The sequence below is a fragment of the Sminthopsis crassicaudata genome, chromosome 2 (genome assembly GCF_048593235.1).
Source record: "Sminthopsis crassicaudata isolate SCR6 chromosome 2, ASM4859323v1, whole genome shotgun sequence".
Classification (NCBI taxonomy): domain Eukaryota; kingdom Metazoa; phylum Chordata; class Mammalia; order Dasyuromorphia; family Dasyuridae; genus Sminthopsis; species Sminthopsis crassicaudata.
The window spans coordinates 603,372,244-603,397,826 of record NC_133618.1 but is presented as its reverse complement, the minus strand read 5'-3'; the positions used below and the strand labels follow the sequence as shown (position 1 = coordinate 603,397,826).

The 25,583-nt window shown below is 33.4% G+C and overlaps 1 protein-coding gene across 3 annotated transcripts in view; it reads right to left on the bottom strand.

Annotated features, from left to right (window-relative positions):
• KIF20B (kinesin family member 20B) overlaps positions 1–25,583 on the bottom strand; it is an 89,750-nt gene that overhangs the window by 13,880 nt on the left and 50,287 nt on the right. For all 3 annotated transcript variants that reach the window (XM_074295822.1, XM_074295823.1, XM_074295824.1), the window contains 8 exons: positions 20,405–20,524; positions 17,276–17,336; positions 13,982–14,107; positions 12,159–12,298; positions 11,077–11,232; positions 8,422–8,598; positions 5,216–5,383; positions 3,925–4,050 (listed from right to left, as the gene is read on the bottom strand). In XM_074295822.1, the coding sequence (XP_074151923.1) occupies positions 3,925–4,050; positions 5,216–5,383; positions 8,422–8,598; positions 11,077–11,232; positions 12,159–12,298; positions 13,982–14,107; positions 17,276–17,336; positions 20,405–20,524 (1,074 nt within the window). The remainder of the gene's footprint in view (positions 1–3,924; positions 4,051–5,215; positions 5,384–8,421; positions 8,599–11,076; positions 11,233–12,158; positions 12,299–13,981; positions 14,108–17,275; positions 17,337–20,404; positions 20,525–25,583) is intronic.

Genomic DNA, 25,583 nt, shown 5'->3' with positions numbered 1-25,583 from the left:
TCCCTACAGCTCTTAATACTGGGGGTTTATAAAACCTAATGAGCAGAATAGTCAAAGCTTCTCTGAAGAAAGCTCCAGGCTTTCAACATTTTCCCAGGTTGTTGGTCCTTTGTGTCCATAGTGAATTTCCTCTTAAGGGAAAGACAAAAATAGATGGTTGGTGGAGTACAGGTAAGTTCTTCCACTCTTTAAAGAGCTGAAGATCTACAGGAAAAGAAGGCTGCATGTACTACAAGATTTGGTTATTAAGTGTTGGTTTTACTTAATTGTTTTTCTGTAAAAAGGAAAAGTTCTTTTTAGATGGAGAAGACATTAAAAAATTATATCAAAAAGTTCAAATAAAACTTCCTTTAAAATCACACCATTAAGTATCAAGAAATTTAAAAATATTAAAGTAATTTCTTCTACCAGGCAACTACTAAAAACCAGCCAAACTTCCAAAACAATAGGAAACTGGATTCCTGGGGAAATGCAGAGTGTATGGCTGGGGCAGAGCCAAGATGGCAGAAAGTAGACAGGACTTTTGAGTTCTTCCTGGCTTCCCTCAGATTAACACCAAATCAAGCCTCTACATGGGTTTTGGCAACAGAACCCACAAATATTCAGAGTGTAACAAATTTCTAGCAGAAGTTATTTTGGAAAAACTTCGGGAAAGGTCTGTCTCAATAGTTGTAGCCCAGCAGAAGCACAGCACAAGGCGGCCCAGAGGGGAGAGACTTCTGAGCACTAGGGGAAACCTAGTGGGAGGCTGTAAGCCAAAATACTGTGGCATTGGCTTGTTCAGAAGTCAGCAGATAAGCTATGAGACCTGCAATGCAAATAGAGAACCCCTGAACCCCAGCTTAACAAGCAGTTCTTGCCCAGGCCCATCCAGCATGGGAACTAGGCCAGAAGCACCAGTCCCAAGGCATTTTCAAAGTGCTGTGGCCTGTAGAAGAAGCTCAGGACAATCTCCCCCTTTACCCCAAGAGCAGAGCTTAATCTTTAAAACTTAGTAAAAAAGCAAAAAGAGTTCTGACCATAGATAGCTTCTATGCAACAACAGAACCCTGAAGATAAGTTTAACTCTTGAGAAATGTATCTTTGTTAGTGGTATACTTAGAGGGTGTAGGTATAATTTGACTTTATTGTGATATATAAAAAAAAAAGAAACTAGGGGTAGAAAATGGATTGTAAAATGAGGTAAATCACATCACATGAAGAGGCAAAAAAAACCCCAATCCTATGACAGGTGAGGGAAAGAAGGGAAGAGAATGAGAATTGTGTGAACTTTAATCTCATCAGACTTGTCTTAACTTACAGGAAAGTAGGAGAGAAAGGGGGAAAGGAAAGGGGGAGGTACTAGAAGGGGAAAATACAGCACCCATGCTCAGGTAAACCAGACGGCAGCCTCACTAGTTCTACTATAAACAGGGCAGAGAATTTTTTTCTGATGATATCAATAGTAGAAACCTGCTCCAAGAAATTCCCAGGACTGTGAGGATCCCACAATAAAAGAACCAGAAGTAGCAACCAGTACAGTATGCCTGCATCTTGAAACACAGGAAAATTCCCCGAAAATCCAGCACCCTACTCCAGAGGGCCCTAATCCCAGTAGGTGAAGAACAGTTCAGGAATCCAGGTTGAGACTAAGTAGGGCTATCTACCCCACTCAAAAATACAAGAGTCATAAAACCTTAAGTGCAGGAACTAAGGTTGATGAGATAAAAAAAGCAAACTACTACAAAGAATTACAATATACCCGGAAATGACCAATAATAGCAAGCAGAAACCCAAAGAAAAAAAATAAATTTCCACAAGGAGTATATGAATACTAAGAAGAAATGAAGTAAAAAAAAAAAAAACAACAGAAAGGAGCCTGCTACAAAAGAAGTGATATGGAAAGGAGATCAAGCAGAGAAAATTTAAGAATCATTGAACTTCTTGAAAACTGATTTTAAAAAATAGCCTGTACATTAAATTTCAAGAAGTCATAAAAGAAAACTTCCCATATGTATCAGAAACAAAGGGCAAATCACTTGCTGGGGGGGAAAAAAAAAAAAAAAGCCAAAAGGAAAGTCCCAGCAAAGATATAGCCAAAATTCAGAGCTCTCAAGTGCCAGAAAAAACACCACAAACAAGGAAAAAACAAGTCAAGAGTCAAGGGCATGTTTGATTCATTGTTTTTAATATACAACCATCTGTTTCTCCCTGTATTTGGAGTCCAGTGCCAAGGCTGAGAGGGCCTGGTTCCAATTTATTATGCAATTGGCACATTTTGCTTATTAATAAATGGATGTGCTTGGAAACTCACCTTTGTTTCCTCAGTTATTTTATCTTTCATGTATCATAGTAGAAATATGTCCAACTGAGGAAACAAGAGTGGAAAAGAAATGGTAAAAAAGAAGGATAACAATGGGGAGGGAGTAATCACAAACAAACCTTAAAGAGAAAATTAAGAGGAAAAGAAAAAAAAAAAAAAAACCCTCAATTGAAGAATTGCCATGTGAATGTAAAGAAATATGAAAACATCGTAAGAAATGATGAAACCAATGACTTCAATGAATTCTAGGAAGTAGGAACTGATATAGAGTTAACACAATGTCAACACTGTGAAGAAAAACAACTTTAAATGATCAATCTCCAGAGGACCCATAACAAAAAATATTACCCATAACTTGATGGTGAGATGATGAACTCAAGGTGTGGAAGGAAACATATATTCTTGAATGTGGCCATTGTATGAATGTTTTGTTTGAATATGCTTAATCATTACAAATTTGGTTTGTTTTTGTTTTAATTCTTTTTTTTTTTTTGAGATGTCATACTTTTTATTAAGCTATTTATAGATAAGTAAACAGAGTCTGAGAGACATTAAGTGACCTTGTCCAGGACAGCACAGTAAATACTGAAGAGAGTATTCCTAACTTGAAGTCCAACATTACAGCCACGAGCCAAGCAGCCTGTCCTCATTAAAATCAGATTTTTTTTTTCCTTTTAAAAACAGCTGGGTGAGGGCAGGGAATAGAGTTCTGGGCCTGGAATACTGAGTTTAAATCTAGTCTCAGAAATTTAGTAGCTGTGTGATCCTGGGCATGTCATCTAACGTCTCTTGGGTTGCTTTTGTTTTTAGCCTTTTATTTTCAAAATACATGTGTAAATATTTTTCAACATTCGCTCTTGCAAAACCTTGTGTTCCTTTTTTTTTTTTTTAATCTCTCCCTTAGACAGCAAATAATCAAATAGGTTAAACATATGCAATTTCTCTATACATATTTCCACAATCATAGTGTTGCACAAGAAAAATCAGACCAATTGGAGGGGGGGGGGGGGATGACAAAAACAAACAAAAAAAGCAAGCATGTATATTTTTTAAGTCCTTTTTCTGGGGGAGGGATTGAGGGAGAAGGATAATAACAAATGAACAAAAGAGCAAGTCCTCTGAAGCATTTTAAAAGGTGCAGAGTGCCTATAAGATGGTTCGGATGTAAGTACAGACAAGAGGACAGTTCTGAAGATAGTGAGTTTAGTTACATAATTTTTTTTAAAAGTACATTATAATGGAGTTTCAGTTTTATACACAATTCTCTTTTTGTGATATATGTTGTATATTGAAATGGGTTTTTGGTGTTTGTTGAAGTTCAGAATTTTTAAAAAAAATTTTAAAAAGCTTTTAAAAAGAATTAAATATGACTTATCTATTCCCAAAGAATAACATAAAGATAGTAACCTGGGGTTAATCTCTACTGGGAATTTCTAAAATTATGATTTTAGACCAGTAAGAATAGTTTAATATCATATCAAATGGTTAAATATTCTCTCAAAAGAAAATAAACATTTTCAATTAAACATTTAAGTATTGGTCAACTCAAGATAATTTTTGGAAAATCAGTACCACTGATGATAACACCATCAAATTCATTAGTTCTCCAACAACAGACCCACCTCTGTTTCAGCCACGGAGAGCTCATCACTTGGATAAGGCTTTGATGACATCTCCCTCTTGACTGTGTCAGAATTGGGAAGAGCATTTCCAGACTTGCTGTTATCCAGATTTTGTTTGTCCTTTTCCTTAAGGCAGAAGATTCAAATGAGCTATGAAACTTTTAAAAATATTTTAAATACTCTCGATAAGGAATATAAATCCCAAACTGGTTTTTACAAATTGTAAATTGGACTAAACTATGCAGATGAAGCATTTATCTTCTCCCAATTCTTCAATGTAGTCACACGGTTGCTATTCTCCCAGTGCAAGAAGCCCAAGTTCCACTTTTATGGTGTCTCCCATTTTTCCCCCCCTTCTGTTTTACTTCATGCTAAATTAGCCTTGGGTCCTATTAATTCATATTCGGGTGACAATAATAATCTCATAAGTCATTTCTCTCTTCTGATCATTCCGGCAGGATCTACTTCCATGTAGACTGTGTTTCACTCTGTTCCTCCATGTAAACAACTATTCAACTGACACCCTTAATGTTAAACCAATGAACAAGCCAACCTAACATGAAAAATCTGTAACTATTGGAAATCACATATAATTACTTTTCAGTGTATACCTCATAAACATACACATGCATACAAACATGTGCATATTTATGCACTATTGTAAAGATAAAGTTTCAAAGTCATGTGCTAGTAACAAATGGTTTCTGGGCAAATGATGTTATGAAAATATCTTGCTATATTCTCAGAAATATAAAAAGATCTTCCTCTCAAATGTAGAGGAAAAATCTAAAATCTCATAATCCATGCAGAACAACTCAGATTTTGATACCTAACACATTCTCAACCCATCCTACTTACTTCTCCTGAAGTACTTACTTTCCCATGAAAACATCATATGGCTGTCTAAATAAAAATTTTCATTATTGCTGTTATTCTCAACATTGATACTTTATTAAGTGTCAAAATCACAAGAGATTAGGGAAAAAAACAATTTTTAATTCCATTCCTGAATTGCTGTATACCTACTCTACAAAAATTAGAATTCAGTTACTTGACAGGAAGAAAAGGAAGATGTTACAGAAAAAAAAAAAAAAAAAAAAAAAAAAAAAAAAAAAAAATTCATTATTTTATAGTCACATTAAGGATATATTGAAAAAATACAATAATGTTTAAAATTCCCATCATCAAAATGTATGTCAAATTATATCCTGATGTGTTTTTATGGTCATTATTCAATTATATTTTAATAAACACCTGTTCTAAAAACTGAAAACCTTCAATTCCATTTTACCTGTATGTTAGGAGACAACTGTTCCCCCGTATTCATCTCTATATCAGCTGCAGTCAAAGGTGTTACTTGCAAAGCATTAGAATTCTCACAATTCAATTCTTTAAACTTTTTAAGGACTTCTTTGTCAGCTAACACTGTCTGCGATTCTTTAATTGTAGGCTTATAATCCTGTATTTAAAACATTAAACAGATAAAATAATTGAAAGGTAAGTTGTGTTGAGATATCTTTACACATCAAAATGTTTAAAATTATATAAAACCAAATTCCCTTCACTTTCATATTTTAAAAGTAAGCCCTAAAAGGTAGTTCAAAATAAAAATAGAATATTTCCTTAGAAAACTGAAATAACCTATCCAGATACAAAACAATTTCATTAACTATTGCATCAGAGTGAAGTTGTTTTAATTGTAATCTGGATTTTCTCCTTTTTATCTTTACTTCTAATTAGATCTAATAGGTCAATAGCCCCCAATACACTCAGATAAAATATTTAAATCTTTTACCATTCATTTCCTTTACATTATGGCAGGACTTCTTAACATAGGATCTATGATCTTTGGTTAGATTTGGGAAGGGGGCAGTAGGGAGTGTTGGTGATTAAATGAGAAAACTGTTTCATTTTTCTTCTAACTTCTGACTGAAATTTTGCTTTTCTTTTAAATTATGAATGCAGGAAACAAACATTATTTCCAAAAGGGAACCATAGGCTTCAGCAGTCTCTCAAAGGAATCTGGGACAAACATAAATGTTAAGAAACCTTACATTTATGTGTAATCAATTTCATTTTCTATGATGTTGTTCAGTACTTGTCAAAAGTGGAATTGATTACACTTAAATGCTTTAAAAGAACTCATTAGTCAGTCTATTAACTTAGAACAAAGATCAAAATCAATATCAAATTATACTATATGGCAAAATATATCTTGCCTTAGTTACAGGACTAAAAGAAAAGGTAAGGGAATTGAAGAATACCTCTCTATTCTGCAGGTTATTGGGGTGATGGAGTGTTTCCTTTAAAGGGATAAAGTGTGAAAACCAAAAACCAAAAAACCAAAAGAATTTGAAAAGGTAGAGATGGAGTTTGACCTTGATCATGAAGTTGGAGGTTGAAAAACATCCAACAAAGGAAGAAAGGAAAACCTTGGAGATAAGAAACAAGTATGAAACTTTTTTTCTGAAAATAAAGAGTTAAAAGAACTGAGGAAGTAGCAGATACTGATCCATCCTCTGGGGAATGAAAAAGAAAATCCATAGAAACCAACACAGGTGCAAGATTATCCAGTAAGGATTAACAGAAGAGGCCTGGTGGTTGTAATGTCTTTCTAAAGGGTATAAATTGACTGGAGATGGACGGATGACAGCTTCCTGGTATTAAGAGCAGAGGTCCATTATTCCCCAGGTCAGAAAGATCTGATCCCAGAGCAGCTGCTAAGATTAGTCAGAATGGATGACTCTGTGAATGCCCAGTTCAGGCCACTGCTGGCTTATGCCCTTTGTTTTTGAAGAGGATCCATCTAATGGATGATGTCTTGATTTGGCATAGGAAGTGGATTTAAGTGAGGCAGAACTGCACAAAGTCATCAGCCTCCCTCTTCCAGAAATTCATTTTCAGTGGCAAGACTAGTGGCAGAGTCTAGATGGGATGCAGTGGATGACCTTGGCTCTTCAGTATCTGACTAAGATCTAGGTGCTCCACAGTGCCGGCTTCGGTCCCCTTAGAACAAACTTTTATCTTCTGCCGATTCTGCCAGGGAAGTTCCTGGCACATGGAAGGGTGTGAGTCCTGTTGGTTATCCCCATCAGGTGTAGTCCAACTGCCAAGATGGTTTTATCCAGGTGTGGCTTCTTGGAGCCACAGACGCAACTTAAGTGGCAGATGAACACCAAAGATGGAGGAGCAGCCCTGGAAAGGATTCAGCAAACCCTCACCCAGAGGTGCTGGCCCTTCCTGAATACCCCACACATCCAGTGTAAAACAAAAATGAAGCTGTAATACAGAAAGGAACCTAATATATAGGAGAAAAGTCGTTCCTGCCACCAACTAGAATTGGGGAGGGGGAGTTTTCCCCTTCCCATCTGCCATTCCAAACAACTAAATGGTAACCTTGTAATGACTGTTAATCTGTGATATCATCAAGGAGGGCTGATAAGGAATACTTTTAACAAAGCTAAATTAGAAAAGCAGGGAAATAACACTATACTACCAGTTATAATTACAATAAGGAGCTTTACTTAACTATAGGGAGAAAATGCTTTAAAAAAAAAAAAGAGAGAGAAAGAGAAAGAGAGAGAGAGAGAGAGAGAGAGAGAGAGAGAGAGAGAGAGAGAGAGAGAGAGAGAGAGAGGGGGGGGGAGGGGGGGTTATTTCTATCGGGTCAAACCAAAGCTTAATAATAAAAAGGATTTTCAAACTTTTTCTTGATCATTTTATCCAAGATCCTAGAAATCAATGCTTGTTTTGATTGCCTCTAATTCCTTAAACCTTTTAAAAAGTGAAATGGCAATGAATATAATATAATAGGAGCAAGAAATATCATCTTTCTAAAAAATACAATTGGCGACAATTTTAGAGAAATCAAGGAAGATATATGAGAACTGATGCCAAGCAAAATGAACTGAAGGGTAATTTATACAATATAACATCCACATTTAAAAAATGAACAATTTTTAAGATTGATCAATGTAGTGGAGAGGAAAGAAATTAGAGGGAGAAAAAAATAAATGCTTAACAGTTGAAAAAAAATTTAATTCTTATAAATAATAAAAATAAAATATGTGGGGAAAAAAAAACTTTTAAAATGACTGAATAATGCCTACCATGCAACAACCCATGTAACAAATCAGGAAAATCAAAAAATATGTAGAAAATCTCAGGAAACAATGGAGAATTGCAGAACACGAAATATTATATTTATAGAATTAAGAAACACAAACTATGAATTTTTACAGATAATAGATCACATTTAGGCAACCCTTTAAGATTACAAAGCTTTTTACATACATTTACATCTTATTTGACAATTATAACCAACCCATGAATGGATAGTGTAATAATTACAATGAAATAAAAATTAGGATGGTCTACTTTCCATTCTAAGGCTCTTTCTCCTATATAAACCTAAACTTCAAATCTTTATGGTAATAAGTTAACTTACAATTCCTATGGCTGAAGATGAAGAAAAAAAGAAAAGCAAAGAAAGCTAACCTTTTTGGAGTCCTCTGATATGGTCCTTTTTAGTTGCTCAATTTCATTATCTTTTTGCGTGTTACTAGAGACTAGTGTTTTGAGCTGTACTTCTAATGCCAAAACCAGCTGATCTCTTTCTTCTCGCCATTTTTGTAGGTCATTATCTTTATTTGCTAGTTGTGCAGTAAGCCTTTCCTTTTAAAAAAAAGAAAAAGAAAAGAAAAATCGTAGGAAAAAAACACTACATAATAATCATAAGCTTTGAAGAAATTTTATTAAAAGATTCCTGTTTAATGTTTATTATGAACAACTCCATCTTTATTATTAAAAGATACATAAAATAATGTGGTCACACCTTTGCATGTTGTCACTGTGAAAACATCAAGATAATGCACTAAATGACTACTTTTGGCAATTTTTTCAAAGTTTTAGACAAAATAATGTCTGTTTTCCAACGCAGTCTAAAAACAGAATAAAGCAAAACAATTCTTTTGATTTTCTGGCAAAAGTTCACAATATTAAAATTTCATAGCTCATTGTGAAGAAATTTCAATATTATCAAAATGAAAAAAATAAGAGTATGGTTTTAGGGTCAGGAGAGGAACAAAGGGGAGGTCATGACCAGATTATCCTGACACTTTTCCTCATCCATCATTTGGAGGTTAGATATCCTTGAATTATTAATATTTGGAACCATCTATCACATTTAAGTGTTCTATAATTGGAAAACTACTTTATAAATTTCAAATGCTATGAAAAAGTGAGTTGTTATTATTAAAAAAAAAAAAAAAAAAAAACAAGAATCTTAAATATCATCCATTGAGTTATACAAATTGAATGTATAAAACTCCTTGTGGTTTTGTTTATAGCCCTATGGTCAATAATACCAAATATTGTGTAGAAGTTTAAAAAAACATCATTAATGATCAGGTAGGATCTTAATTTTTATTAGATGAATAACTGACAAAGACATCTCTTAGGACATCAAATTTCTTAATCTATAAAATAAGGGTTTTAATTTACATACTCTCTAAAGTCTTTTCCAGCTTTAAATTTCTATGAATTAGAACTTATTCTATTAAGATTAAAAAAAAAAGGATAAAGAATCAAATTCTCCAATTATATTGTAAACTTCTTGGATTCAAATTCATTAAGTAGAGGGACAAAGTCTTCTACCCTCAAATAATTAAAGATGGATACTGAATGGAAGAGAAGATAGAATTCAAAAGAAGCAATCAATCAATCAGATCCTACACTTTTAGATAATCAGTGCAGGGAAGCAGGGGGAGGATTCAGCAAAAACAACATTGGAAAAGAAGGCACATTGGACAGATAGTATTCTACTTGACAGCACTGCCAGCAGCTAGTTGCCCCCCTGAACAGGGTAAAAAAGTAATGCAGTGTAATGGAAAACAACATGGAAATTAAGGCCAATACTGGGTAATTAACAAGACAACATACTTCCTTCTTCTCAGTAAAGAAACGTGTATAAAGCATTCCATATATATATAGCCCTCCCCTCATAATGAGGAGGGAAAATTTTTTCCCCCAAGTAATTGTATAATGATGGGCTTAACTTCCATGTCCTTTTTTTCATTTATATTAATGTAGTCACTGTGTATATGGACAACTAAGTAGCGTAGTGAAGAATGCTGTTAAAAATTCTCATCTTCCTGAGTTCAAATCTGACCTCAGACACCTGCTATCTGTGAATGGCTTTGGGCAAGTCATTTGTTCTTGTCTGTCTGTTTCCTAAATGATGCAAAGAATTTCCCTGTTCTCAGCACTTTCTTTGATTATAGGTGGATTAATTTTGTTCATGAAAATTTATAATCAATTTTGTCTATTTTCAATCTTTCCTTTTAATATTTTGGTTAGGAACTCCCTCTGTCCCATTTATTTCTCATCCCCCCTTCTTCCATTCATGTTTAGTGTATTTATTTTATGACTTAGGTTGAACATTCAGAATTTATTGTGGTACATTGTAAGCTGCTGGTCTTAATTTATACATTTATATATCTATAATTTAACATATGATATAGCATATATACATGCATATTATCATTAACCTAATTTATACATTCCAGTTTTCCAGCAGTCTTACTAAAGAAGGAGAAGTAACCCTTTGACCAACAGCTTATGTTCTTTAGTCTATGATCCTATAGGCTATTATGTTTGATTGTTCTTAAGTCATACTGATTAGTGTGCTCCACTGTTTTACTTTTCTTTTAATTTATCAAAGAATTTTGGTTATTACTGTGTTTGAAATCTTAATCCCCTTATTTTACAAAGGATCATTTAAATAAGTTTAGTGTATGATTTAAAACTGGTAATGTCTACCTTTACCATATGATCTTTTATCATTTTTCAGGCATCTTCTGGCTTGGTTCTGTTTACCTGATCAGCATGTCTCCTGGGTCCCTCACAACAGAGGAACCCCTATCTTCTTGCTTTTTTTGAGCAGTGTCCCACCCTATTCTTTCCTTGCCTCAGTCCCAAAAGATTGGCTGAGTTCCATGCCCCAGGAGAGAATGTGGGCTTCTCTCTGCCTGAGGAAAGCTGAGAATCTGGGGAGAGGCCAGAGAAAATACTTTTTGCAAAATAGGCAATGCACCAGGTGCTGCAGCAAAGGGTAAACCAAGAAAGCAAAGCCTCTCTCAGTCTCCCACCTACCACTTCATTATGAAGCTGTAAACAACGGGCTCGGTCTTCGGCGTACTTTTTCATCTCTCTGTTTCGATGATTCTCAGCTTCTTTTGCTTGAGTGATAAGCATTGTTTTTTCTTCCAACCATTTCTTTCTATCATCTTGATGCTTCTGTTCTGATTCCTATATACAAAAAATTAAGGGAGCTGTTAAGAACAGTTTATGCGGGTCAGATCTGCAAAAAGTTCCTTCACTTACGATCTTTTCAAAACAAGGCCTATAATTCTGCATATTAAAAAGGCTTCCTCGAAGAAGCAGAATGGACATGCTTCTGGATTTCTCTTCTAGTTGGGATTATAGTCATAAAATATTCAAATATTCCTTAATTTAGGAATGTTAAGTACAAAAGTATTCTAACATATAAACATGCCTGACATAATATTGAACTGAAGAACATCAGTGTTAGAAAGGATGCTAGACATCTAATCCAACTAATAGTCCAAAACTTTTAAGATGACATTTTAAAAGGAGAGCCATTGAATTGATATAACATTTGGTAAATCCCATGAAAGGAATTAATCATCTAGTATTCAGGCCCTGTTGCAGCATTTCTACTTTCAAAAAAATAAAAATAAGAATGACATTAATAAGAGAAATTCAATTTTCTTAAATATCATTTTGTCAACCCAATTTCCCTAGAGAAATTTTAAATTTTTAAAAAATTGTTAAAAATCAAAAGGAATGCATGGCCAATACTGAAACAGAAGAAATTCACCATTACTCAATAAAGGAAAAGAATCTCAGATCACAGAAGGCAATGACTTAGTTGCTACAAATTTGATTTTTATGACACAAAATTTGTTTTAGGAAAAATCTAAGATTTTTAGCTTTCCCACATACACGGTCATATGTATGTATGTGTGTATATGTGTCTTTATATGTATTTATAAATGCAATATGTATGTAACTTATGTAACATATATATGTTACATACTTCTTACCTCTGGGTTTTAATAGATTGCAAGTGATTCACTGACTCGGCCATCCTAAGTTTACTAGTCCATTGTATTAACATATAATTAGAAATAAAGATCAAATAAAGATATTACCTGTAATTCTTCTTGTAACTGATTGAGCTTTTCATTAAGTATATCTGTGTTAGCCTTATCACTTTGAGCTGAGTTTTGTAGCTCCTGCTGACTGATTTCAGTCTCCAGATTCTTGCATTTTTTCTTCCATTCTTTCAATTCTAGTGATAAACATAAGTAGACCAAGAGAAAGTGGGACTTGAAAAAAAAAAAGATTGACAAACATAAAATGCCATACAGGGACGTACTTTCATTTTCACTTGTGTTTTGGTCCATGCTCTGATTTTATCAATATAGGGGAACTCCATGCAGGAAAATCCCCCCTACCATGTAAATCAGCAATTTATTTTAGCACACTGAAAAGTTGTGGCTTGCCCATACTCTAATATGTATTTGACTAGTCTATACAGAGGCAAGATCTGAGCACACATCATCTTGGCTCCAAGGCCATTCTTCTATCCACTCCTCCATATGACTATCTTATGGAATCATTATAATTTATCACTGAATGTGGTAATGTGCCCACATTAACTACTCCATGCCCCCAGCAGACTTACTGATGATGCTGAGAGACTGGACAGGATGTCTAAGGATATAACATCTGGAGTATTGCTAAGAGGTAAGGCTATGAGCAAGAAAAAAGTGAGACTTAGTAGTTTACTAATCTATGATATTCTCAACTATTCTGCAAAACAAGCTCGAGATGTGGCAAAAATACTCAACACAAGTGATTCACCACACAATTTTCCCTCCTCTCCATAGTGGTTGAGATTTTTCAGCCTTGGTTCTCGATAAAATAGAATATGAGACTGATTCTAGTAACATAAAATTCAATAAAGGTAAACGTCAAGTCTGGTACTTGGCACACTCAAAAATTAACTGTACAAATTAGAGAGGATGGCAATTTTTCTGAAAAAGATTTGAGTGGTTTTTGAAGACTTCAAAAACAACGTGAGTCAGGAAGTGTGACGTGAAGGCTAAAAAACCTAGTCGGATCTTGGGCTACGTAAAAAGTCAGAGCATCCAAGAGTGGGAAAATCCCACTGTGCTCCCCATCTTTGTCAGACTTCATTGGGAGTACTGTCTTGGGCACCAGTATTTATCAAAGAAATTGATAAAGTGAACAGTGTCCAGAGGAGTGAGACCAGGATGATGAAGGGTAAGAACATAACATATGGGGTTCATTTGAAGAAAAAGGACATGTTTAGCCTGAAGAAGAGAATATTCCGAGGTTCCATGAAGGTTCCTTTGAAGAAGAAACTAGACTTCCTTTAACCTCATCCCAAAGGGCTGAGCCAGGAGAAATGAGATAGAAATTACCAAGAAGCCAACTTACATCTGCTAGGAAAAATTTCCTAATAATTACAGCCAACCACAAGTATAATTAAATGCCTCAAGAAATGCTAAGTTTTCTAGCAAAGGCTGAAAAATCACTTGTTGAGTATATCATATTAGGAAGTCCTTTCATGTATGGGCTACTGAGGTTTACTCCAACTTTCAAATGTTGGGATTCTGTGTCCAAATTCCTTCCAAGTCCTCCAATTTTATCTACGCAAGTTTATACTGTCTTTTGTATTTATATGTACACATATATAACACTGTGATATTTATAAAAGTAGAAAAGTCAATTTTAGAAGAAATAGGAAAATCAAAGCCTTAAATCTGAGATATTTCAAATCATTCTAGGTAGAGATAGGTTGATAAATGAACAGATAGACAGACATAGACTGATAAATAGATGGATAGATAGATGATAGCTAGATGGATGGATAGACAGATAGATATAGATAGATAGATAGATGTACTATTATTATTATTATTAATTTTTTTTTTTTTTTTTTTACCAGAAGTCAGTTTTACAACTTCTTCTGATCTGGACTCAAGCATTTCTTCCATTTCTACTTGAGTTTGTTCCTGTTCTTCCATTGTTGCTCGCATTCCTTCAATTATTTTCTCCTTAACATCCAGATCTGGAATTTTTTACAAAGTCATTTCACATATCATTACCATTCTAAGTATTCCATTTCCCTTTAGTCCTTTCAAAATTGAGAGATACTATAAAGGTAATACATTGAAATATACTTAAAACATATTCAAAACTCTTTAACATCAGGACTTAAGATAAAGTTTTATTAAGCAACATTTCAAACACCCTTCACTTTTATAAACAAGTTTTCAATAATTTTAACAGGACTCATTTGTGGTACCCAAACATAGGCTCAATCTAAAATTAAAGCTTTGACTAATAAGTCACCTGGATGAACTAAAACAAACTTAAAAATACAAATTTCTTTTACATTTATACAAATAACATAACTGCATAGATAAGCAACTGTTCTTACTTCTATTTTTATATAAAACATATAGCAAAATATTTTAAAAGACCAGAGTTATACAAAAATCAATGCAAAGAATAATAAAGATTACTGATGAACTAATATTCTTTTTTTTTTGTTGTTGTTAAATACTTTTGTCTGGAGCATGGTAGCAAATGTTATAAAACTGATTTTAAGTTGTTAAAGAAGGAAAAAGGAGACAACTTTGAACTGGATCTTCCTGTTTCAACATATGACTTTGTAACCACAATGTATACATGAAATGCCTCATTTGAACTTTAAGAAGAAATTACATAGTCTGAGTTTAATAAATGTGCTAAGAGTTATACATGAGAATTGTTCTTCTAAGTAAACACCTGGAGAAGTTGTATATTTATTCCATTGAAGCCATCAGCTTTCCAACCTCATCATTCAAATGAATCTTCCCTCTAAAGCTATCAATGATTTCACTAATTGTCAAATCTGAATGTCTTTTCTTAGTTTTTAGCCCTCTCATTCTCTTTGCAGAAGGTAATTAGTACTGCAAACACTTTTTCCTTCTGGATACTCTCTCCTCTCTGGTCTGGCTGGCTGGCTGATTTTTCTCAATCAACTTTGCAATATCATATCACCCTCCCTAATTGTAAGTGTTTCCCTAGATTTTATCCTAGGCCTTCTTTTCTCCTCCATCTGTATTTCCCCTTTTGACAATCTCCACACTCCCAAGGGTCTAACTATCATCTTTGTACATATGATTCATAGCTATATGCATCTATCCCCAGTCTCTTTGAAAGTCTCAGTCAAACATTAATAACTACCCATTGGACATTTCAAACTGGACCTTTCCCAAACATATTTAGCTTGAGAACTCCCAAACTGAATTTCTTACCTTCCTTGCTCAAACCTTACCTCTTTCAAGCTTTCCGATTTTTGTCCAAGGTAGCACCAAACCATTTTTTAGTTTATCAGGCTGATAATCTAGGCATTATCTTGGACTTCTCACTGTTTTGCAAACTACATATACAATCAGTTGCCAAATCTTGCTGTTTCTACCTTCACAATATTTCTCAAATCCTACCGACTGACTCTATTTACAAAGCTTCTACTTTAATTCACATCCTCTTATGGTCCACAAGCTAAGAATGATTTTTTTTTTTAAATTTTAAAATACAATAACTTTATTTTTTCCCACTTACTAGAATTTTATTCCCCCCCATTTACATATAAAAAGTTTTCAACATTTACTTTTGTAAGATTTTGAGTTACAAATTTTTCTCCCTCTTTCCTTCCCTTCCCCATCCTCAAGACAGAAAGCAATATGATGTTGTACTGTATAACCATTTTAAACGTATTTCTGTATTAATTATGATAAGTTTATTTTTTTAAATGCAAAAATCTCTCTTAGCACACTAGTGTCAAAAAAAAAAACTCAAGCAGTATTTTGCTGACTCCTGGTTGGCAGCAATAGCTTCCTTACTGGTCTACCAGCCTTGAACTTCTCAAAACTCAGATTGATGCCTGAGTGATTTTCTTTAAGCACACATCTAACCATGTAATTTCCCTATTCAACCAATTCCAGTGGCTTCCTCTTGCCTCTAAGATAAAATATAAACTTCTCTTTTTGTCTTTAAAGTCCAACATAATCTGGTCCCAACCTCACTGGACATTATACCCTATATTTTTGCAATCTAGCCAAACTATCTCTCTCTGCTCCTTAAACACAAGCAGGGGTCGGAAAATATTACTTGAGTTTTTGTAACACCACATGCTAAGAGAACTTGTTCCCATCTCCATGCTTTTGAATTGGCCAGCAAGTGATTAAAATGAATTTACTCAACTTCTGCTTTCTAGAGTCTTCTCTTCCTTTAAGACACAACTCAAGCATGTTTCCCCAAAACTCTTCCTGATCTTCCAATTGCCAGTGAACTTTCTCCCAAACTATCTTGTATTTAATGTATATGCATGTATTTCTATTTACTAACTTTGTATTTATGTTTTATACATTTTTACAAATATTTGTCTTTCTCCACTATAATATAAGCTTTTTGTGAATAAGGTTTATTTTGTTGCACAGCTAAGTGGTAAAGGGGTTATAACACTGGACAAGAAGATTCATTTTCATGAGTTCAAATACAGCTCCTGGGTAAATCCACTAACTCTGTCTGCCTCAATTTCTTTATCTATAAAATGAGCTGGAGAAGGAAATGGCAAATCACTCCAGTCTCTCTGTCTAGAAAATTTCAAATGGGATCATAAAGAGTCAGACACAACTGGAAATGACTAAACAACAATAAAAATTGTTTTTGTTTGTTTTGTTGTGGTTTTATCACCAGTGCCTTGCAATAGGCTTGAGATATATACTAGGCGCTTAATATTCATTAACTAATTTGCCACAAGGATTTAATATAAAAGGAATTTTTAAAAAATGAAGTTATACTTCCCCCCCAAAATAAGCACTTTCCTTTTAGAAAAGGCATGTAATTTATTTTTTTTTAAAGATACATAACCACAATGCTACATATGGAAAGAGTTCACTATGTATAACCTTTCAACTGATTTCTTAAAATACTTTACTCTGTGTAAAAGAAACACATTAGCAAGAATCTAGTCTTCTGCCTTTATAGCATATGCAATTCATGCTACTATTTATCCAAGGAGAATGTAAAAAACGAGAAATAAATAAAACCTAGTTACCCTTTTTCTATTTTGTAAAAATAAGCACTACCAATTCCATTTCACTTAAGAATTGTAAAGATATTTCAAAACAAATTTAATAGAACATATTTTGCCCCATTTTATTATACAAGGTCTATTATTTCTTACCTTTACATAGGTTTTGATATTGTTGCATAACTTCTTCAGTATTCTGATTATGCAGCTGTTCCTGAAAAATTTAATGAAACTAGGTTAATAAATTTATACCTCAAACTTTAGAAACTGGAAAATAAAAAAATATTTATGGGATTTCTAATTTGCAATGTCTAGGGTAGTGCCAGACTTGAGTTTCAAAGTTGCTCTTACCTTACAGAAAAAGAACATTCGAAACAACACAAATTCTCCCTTTACTTCTATAACTACTAGATTCAATAAACACTTCCTCTTTCTTGATCCAAAACAAATTTAAGAGACAAGATCAAGGAGAACCCACAAACTGAGAAGTAAATATGAAAAGATGGTAGGTGATATTCAGTGATGTTTAGGAGGAAAAGTATATGACATCTTTGTCAAAATAAAATGTGATCTAAGCTTATTTGTCACCAACCCAGCAATTTAGAAGTAGTTTTAGAGTGAGAAAAGGAATGAAGAGTTAGCTATAGCAGATCCCTAACCTACTTCATGTCAATCACACCAAAAACAAAAGAAATGAGAGAAAATCTCTAAACAACAAAACACCTCCAGGGATCACAAGAATATAAGTTTGGAACTGGAAGAGTCTTTAGAGATGATCTAGTTCAACCTTCTCATTTTACAAATAAGAAAACTAAGACTCAGTCATATCTAAGGTCACAAAGAACAAAAAAAGAACAAGGATCTCTCTGCCAAGGAAGATATGAAATAACAAAAGATTTTTATATGACATTTTAAAATTTATACAGTGCTTTATGCTATATCATCTTAATCTGATCCTCACAAAGCAGTGAATATTACTGCATTTGATAAGTGAACTGAGAAAAAGATTAAATGACTAATACAAGGGTTGACTAGTTAGTGTCTGAAGCAAAATTCTAACTCAAAGCCCAGGCAGTGCTCTCTAATACTGAATATGAATACTGAATGTGGCCTTTGTACATATAGGTTCTTTTCCTTTTTTTTTTTTTTTTTTTAAATCTTTTTGGTATATAGACTAATGGTTTTGCTGAGTCAAAGTCAAAAAAACAGTTTTAATAGCTCTTTGGGTATAGCTCTAAATTGCTCCCCAGAATGGTTGAATCAATTCACACTTCCACCAACAATGACTTAGTGTCCCAATTTTCCAACATCTCCAGCAAAATTAATCAACCAAAATTAACCAATCTGATAGGTAGGGGGGGTACCTCAGAGTTGTTTTAATTTGCATTTCTCTAACATTAATTTAGAACAATTTTAAATATATTTTAGATAGTTTTGAATTTTTTCTTCTAAAAACTGCCATTTCACACATTTTAACCTCATCTTAGTAGATAGTGTGAGAGATGTTGGTCTATAACTAGTTTCTAGGTTTTCCCAGGAAAAAGATAAACTCTGAAATACTAAAGCCATAAAAAAAAAAAAAAAAAAAAAAAAAAAAAGTTTTTAGGAATAAGGATGATATCTCTAATTACTGGACACAAGACAATGAAATTTATATTTTAAAAAACCAACAAAATGGAAAAAGATACACTAAATCCCAGAAAAATTTCTAAATTTGTATATTTATACAATTTATCAATGGATAAATGTTCAAAGGTTTAAACACATGATTTACAAAATAAAAATAAAAATTAATGTTTAAAAAAAAATGCTAAGTAAGTACTTCAAAAAAGTTTATCCTTACTAACATTGTGTTGTATCTTGATTTCTAGAGCCCCCAAGTTGGGAGTGACAAAAGGTACTATTGCTTTCTAGAGCCTCCAACCTGGAGGGATTAAATATATCTTCCTCCTTCCTAGTACAGAAGTAATGAGACAAGACTCCTGAGGAGGGTGGGAAAATGGAGTCTGTTTATTTCAAGGGCTTTCCCCTTTTTATAATGTAAGAAAAACAACTCTGAGAATATAGGACCACATAAACAACTTGCTATTTGTGGTTTGCCCCTTTGGTATCACTCTTCCACCTGCTATCACTCTGCTTCAATATCCACACAGGTTGTCATTGCCCCCTGACTTCTCAGGAAGGCTGAGAGCATTTAGGGGAGATGGAGAGCCGAACCAGACATTGTTGGCAGGTTCCCTCTGGGCTGAAGGGTCTCATACCTTATCCAGAGCTTTCCCACTGATTGTGACCCTCTATATTACAATTTCTAGAAACCCTGATTCATAATCTAGAAGTCATCCTTTATTCACTCCTCAAAAGCACTTATTGCCAACTGTTATTCATTCTACTCCCCAAATACACCAAAAATAAACCACCTCCTCTCTGCTCATATACCCGTCTCTCAGCAGCAGCAACATCCGCCTTCTTCCCATTTGCTAACACTAATTCCTCTAACTACACTCTTAATTACAATCTCCCCAAAACTACTCAGACTTTATTCCAGTGATCATCCCTTCTCATACATCTTCAAATTCTCTTTTCCCACAGCTTTTTTCCCATCTTCCTTCACAGGCTCATGTTTCCTCATTCCTAAGAAACATTCCTGATCATTCTGTTCTCCATTCATCTATTATCCCACTTCTTTCCTTCTCTTCATAACCAAACTTCTTAAAACTTTTAGTATCTGCCTACTTTTTTGTCAAACCCTTGCAATCAAATTTTGATTCGTACAGAAACTTCCTTCTCAAATAGTCAAATCACCTTTTTTCAATCCTCCTCCTGTAAGAACTCTCTGAAGTATATGACACTCTGTGGTGCCAATTTAAATCCTATCACCTTCACAAATATTTCCCAGATCCCTCAATCTGCCCTATCACTCCTCATAAAGGTCTGTTTGCCTTTATATTAGCTATCTGCATATATGTCACATCCCCCAACTACATACCATAAGGTAACACATCTTATTTAATTTTGTATCTATTTCCCAAGATCAAACTACAACAATATGCACATAATAAGAATTTAATAAATGTTTGTCAAATTGATTGAATTAAGTAAATTCAAAGCTTCCTTTGTCATGAAAGCTATACAACATAAAATTAAATAAACAAATTTTTTTCCTAAAATGAAACTAAAAAAAACAAAAACCTTTTAAGAAAAAAAACCTGAAATAATTTGCTTCTCCATTTTACCAAAGATTAAACTATAACCAAAAGAAATTAGTTAAAAGAAGCACATTACCTTAAGCTGTTGAATGGTTCGCTGTTTGATATCTAATTCCTGGGAAAACTGGTTTTTAATTTTCTCAAGTTCATTAACTTTATTCCTCAGTAATTTCTCTTGGTCACGCATTATAGATATCTGCAAAGAGTAATGTTTATTAAGCAGACTGAACATTTCTAAAAGAAGCAATAATCTTGACCACTTTTAAAGATTTACATAATTTTTCAGATATTGAAAAATAATAAATTCCATCATTATGTAAGGTGTCAAGATGATTCCTCATTTTTCTAACATAGCACAAAGACAAATCAATGTATATTTTCATGTTACATTGTTTTCAAAAACAAACTTTTTAAATCAATTCTATAAGAATCAACATAATACTTTTTATGTAATGATAAATTTTTTTAACGTTGTGGAAAATATAGGGTAAAGACTGCTGAATTTAAATTCATAGGCCATGGTTCCAAATTGTAACTTTGTCACTAATTACTTACTACTTTGTGTCTATGGACAAATTCCTTAGGTTCTATGGGGCACACTATGCTTAGCTATAAAATCAGGGATTACCAAGTGATAAATGATTAAAAGATATTATCTATGCCAAAAGGGCTATAAATTTACACATATTCTTTGACCTAATAATACTACTATTAGGCATGAATACCAAGAGATTTTAAAAAAAAAAGGAAAAGGACCTTTACTTATAAAAATTATTTATAGCAGCTCTCTTCTCAGGGCAAAAAATTGGAAACAGAGGGAATGTCCATCAATTGGAGAATGGCTAAATAAATTATGGTATGTGACTACGATGGAATATTATTGTTCTATGGGAAATGAAGAGTAGGATGCTCTCAGAAAAATCTGGAAAGTCCTCCATGAACTCAAGCAAAATGAAATGCACTGTATACAAAATATTAGCAATGTTCTGAGAACCAGATGTAAATGACTTTCCTATTTTCAGCAGTATAATGATTCGCAGCTATTCTGAAGAACTTATGGTGAAAAATCCTATGTATACCCGATAATTGTGTCCCAATACAGATGGAAGCGTTTTATTTTTCTTGAGGGTTTTGTTGGGGGTTTTTTGAGGTGGCAGAATTATGTTTTTTTTTCACAACATGAGTTTTACAGAAATGTTTGGAGATAAGGGAGAGAATCTGGAACTCAAAAGTTTTAAAAACAGGAATAGGACTTAGTGACTTCAAGGATTACTTCCAATGCTATAATTCTATAAGAATTTATGACTCCCAAGTTAATTATTCTTTCTTTCTAGCACTACTCCTAGATAGATATGACATAATGAAAAGAACACTGAATCTGGAGTCAGAAAGTTTGAATTTGATTAACAGGCTTACTACTTTCTACTTGTGTGTTCCTGGGCAAATAACTTTCTCATTTGTGAAATGATATTAATTGGACTAAATAGTCTCTAAGATTCCTTCCAGCACTAGGTACTGTTACAATGCCTGCATTTGTTTTATTACAAGTATAGAATAATGGCTGCTATTAGAATATTTCTTAAAGCATTGAGAAGCTTTGTCTATTGAATCCACAAGCAATAAGTGAACTAATTGCTCAAAGTTGCAAATAAATGATTACAGATTCTAGTGATAATAAATTATGTTAACCAAACAATGTAAAAATATTAATAAAATAAAAATAAAATAAAACATAAACATTACATTTTAAAACAAAAGTAAATAAGTAGCCAGTTAGGGATCTTTATGTATAGACTAATGGCCATTTGAGTTTGAAGCCAAAAATTTAGGGTATATGGATACCTCTCAGAATCAGCAAGTACATAAGTAGATAATTAAAATGCAAATCTGAAATTGTCTCCAGATCACTTAAGTCAGGAGAAAACAAAGGATCAGTTTGGCTTAAATGCAACATGAGACAGGAATCAAAGTGGGACAATCTGGGAAGGAGTTAAAAAGATGACAAATAAGCAAACTTTAGGGATCTTCATCTTATTTTGACTATTGTTTCCCAAGAACTTCTAAATCTTTCCCTTTCTAAATTTCTCTAAGTATAACCTGGTAAAAGCACTGTTTTAGTTAGTGAATGAAAACTGAGTTAGTTTTTAGGTTTATTCTACTCTAGAAGTGATTCAGATTTATATTTCTATTGTAGTCTGATGTTTAGCCAGTACTTTTCAGAAATCTATTTTTTCAGACCACTTTTAGTTTTAAACATTTCTATTATGGTTTTACTTTTAAGTATCTATTTCTCATTCCTTTCTGAAATTTCGTTTGCTTCTTGTATAGGGTTTTAGAAATGATCTAATTTATTTTAGCTTTATTTTACTTTAAAGTCATCAAATAGAATTATAAAATTTACTTTATTTTTTTTAATTGAGCTTCTTCCAATATGTGTTGGTACTACAGCTGCAAGATCTTGTATCAAAAAAGACAATTTTAGAGCTTTCTAATTGGCATTTAAATTCTCAAATAAATCTGTGATCACATTGATATAGACATTTCCTCTAACAATAGAGACTACAACACAGCTAAGCTTCTTCATGTATTTCATGTCTTCCTATTAAGTTTACCATAAGAAGTAGAAAGAGGCAGAAGAAGAGGCTGGATATTCCTTGGATCTCAGCTAGAATATACATCAACTACTCACAAACCCCAGCACTGCTGGCTTCCATACTAGGAGCAAGCACTGAGTGTAATAACTGTCATCCTTTGGCTCTTTCCTAAGAGTCACTTCCTACCTCCACCCCAGAAGCTTGACAAGGATGCTAAGCAGAAGGCAACTTGATTTACTTTTATTGCTGAATAATCTCTTATCACCCAGCAGATCAATAGGAAGATATTCAAGATACTATAATGTTATGGTACACATTCATAAAATAGGAGACAAGGGGAAGCTAGGTGGTGCAGTGGAGAGAGCGCCAGCCCTGAAGTCAGGCAGATCTAAATTCAAATCTGGTCTCAAAAACCTAACACTTCCTAGCTGTGTGACCCTGGGCAAGTCACTTAACCCCAACTGCCTCAGCAAAAAGAAAAAAGAAAATAGGAGGCAAGCTGTATTTTGAAAAGAAGACTCACAACTTATTTTCCAAAAGATTTTTCCCCAGAATCTAAAGATGATTTCAAAGGCTTTAACATTGAAGAACTTATCATTATATCCATATATCACCAATAAGGTTGTGATAGAATTGAGAGAAAAAAAAAATGGTAAGAAAATTTAGAAAGTAAATCAAGGGGACCAGCAAAAAGACTTTGTTTTGGAAATTCACTAGAAGCCACTATTGCCAATCACATAAAAGTCTTAAGGGCAAAAATCCACAATTAGTCAATTTTTTTTCTTTTAAAAAAACCTAAGGATACTTTAATTGGAGAGTGAGAGATGGGTGGAAGAGGTTGGCTCCTATTTCAAAATTTTTCAGAAAGGTTGGTCAATACATGTAAAATTTCAATGAATGTTACCTGGGACTTGTATCTTTGCTTTGTGAACAATGTCTCAACTCAAAACAACAGGATTTAAAGCCTGTTTTCATATGACAAATGAATATGTTGCAATATACTTTGATACACTGCATATATTGAAAAGATCACTTCACATATGTGAATAGCTAAAGAATTGTATTTCTTAACAGATATTTAGGACCTTACCAATGCTCCATGAAATAACAATGGATAACTATTCAGATATAAAGCACTGACTAGCATCATTTCTTTTAGATGTAATTACAATATGAACTTGAAATAAAATTGTGTTTTCAGGAAAGGCAGTTATTTTAAGAATTGATTTAAGAAAAATATGTAAAGAAACTTTAAAATGGTCCCCTTTCTACACCTGCAAATGAGTCACATAGGCAAGAACTGTTCTTCCTCATGAAATTAATAGTGTATCTTTTTTTATAATTGGGATTTTGTTTCCTAAACAACATTATGGACAATTCTAAAAGAATTGTTTTTGATGTGTCTTCATCTTAGGTTAGTTTAGCCTGGGTCAGAACTTTTAGGGGGAGCTACTTTACAAATAAATATTGGCTTACAGAGACTTTTTCTGTAATGCAGAAAAGACATTTTGTATTTTAGGAGGTTTTATGATTTTGTCAAAATCATATAATAAAAATTGACTCCATGCACAGCATTTGTTTTTTCTTCAGAGTTTAAGGATCCTAATTTTTAAGGCTCCTATACTTGGCTAAATAAATTTTGCCTCCCTTGTTAATGCATTAATTGTTTGGAGTTTGTTTGTTTTTTAAATCCATCACAAGAAGAATTCCCCACACTGAGACTTCCTTATTTTATTCTATTATTGGAGTATGTTACCACCTACCTATGATCACCATATATCTTGGTCATATGCCTTTTGTTCTTATATCTCCCCAATACTACCCTTACCAGGTTTTATTCCAGATTTCTTATTTGTTATCTGTTATAGTATGCACATACACACCAAGTACCAATCCTACCAATCTTTATATTACTCATTTTTAATAAGAAAACCTTAACAATAATGCACTATTGGTGAGATTATGAGAAATAGTATATATAGTATAACCATTGCAGATATCAGTAAAGAAAACTGCAAGAACAGTGATTGAACTGTCTGTGCCTTTTGATCACATAATCCTACAGCTGGGTCTATAGCTCAAGAAAGCAAACAAATCAAAGGTCCTATACATATCTCAAAATGTTCATAAAAGGATCCTTTATGATTAGAATTAGAAACAAAATGGTACTCATTGATTTGGGAATGTCAGAAAAAAACTGACATATGAATGTAATAGGCTATCATTATACAACATAAGAAGTGACAAATGGAAAGAAAAGAAACATGAAAAGATTTATATGAACTGAAAGAAAAAGGCAGAATCAAGACAACAATAACTATGGCTTTAATAATGCACACAAAGAAATCACTAAAATAAAGATGATCTCGAGTTTTGGGGGGAAAAAATCACTTTCAAAGCACAGAGTTGAGGCACTAATATATATTTTATCAGACAAGGCCTCCCTATCAGAAGTATCATCTTAATCATTTTTCTTTGTTATAAGATAGGGTTCAGTCTAGAGGAAAGGAGGAAAATCACTCCCATTAGAGTAAAGTATAAAGCAAAAAACATTAATAAAACTTTTTTTTTTTTTAAAAAGGACTGATCCTGGTTTAAAAAATTTAAAAAGCAGTTCAATAAACAGGCTAGATAAAGAAGAATCAAAATCAAATAGTGGAT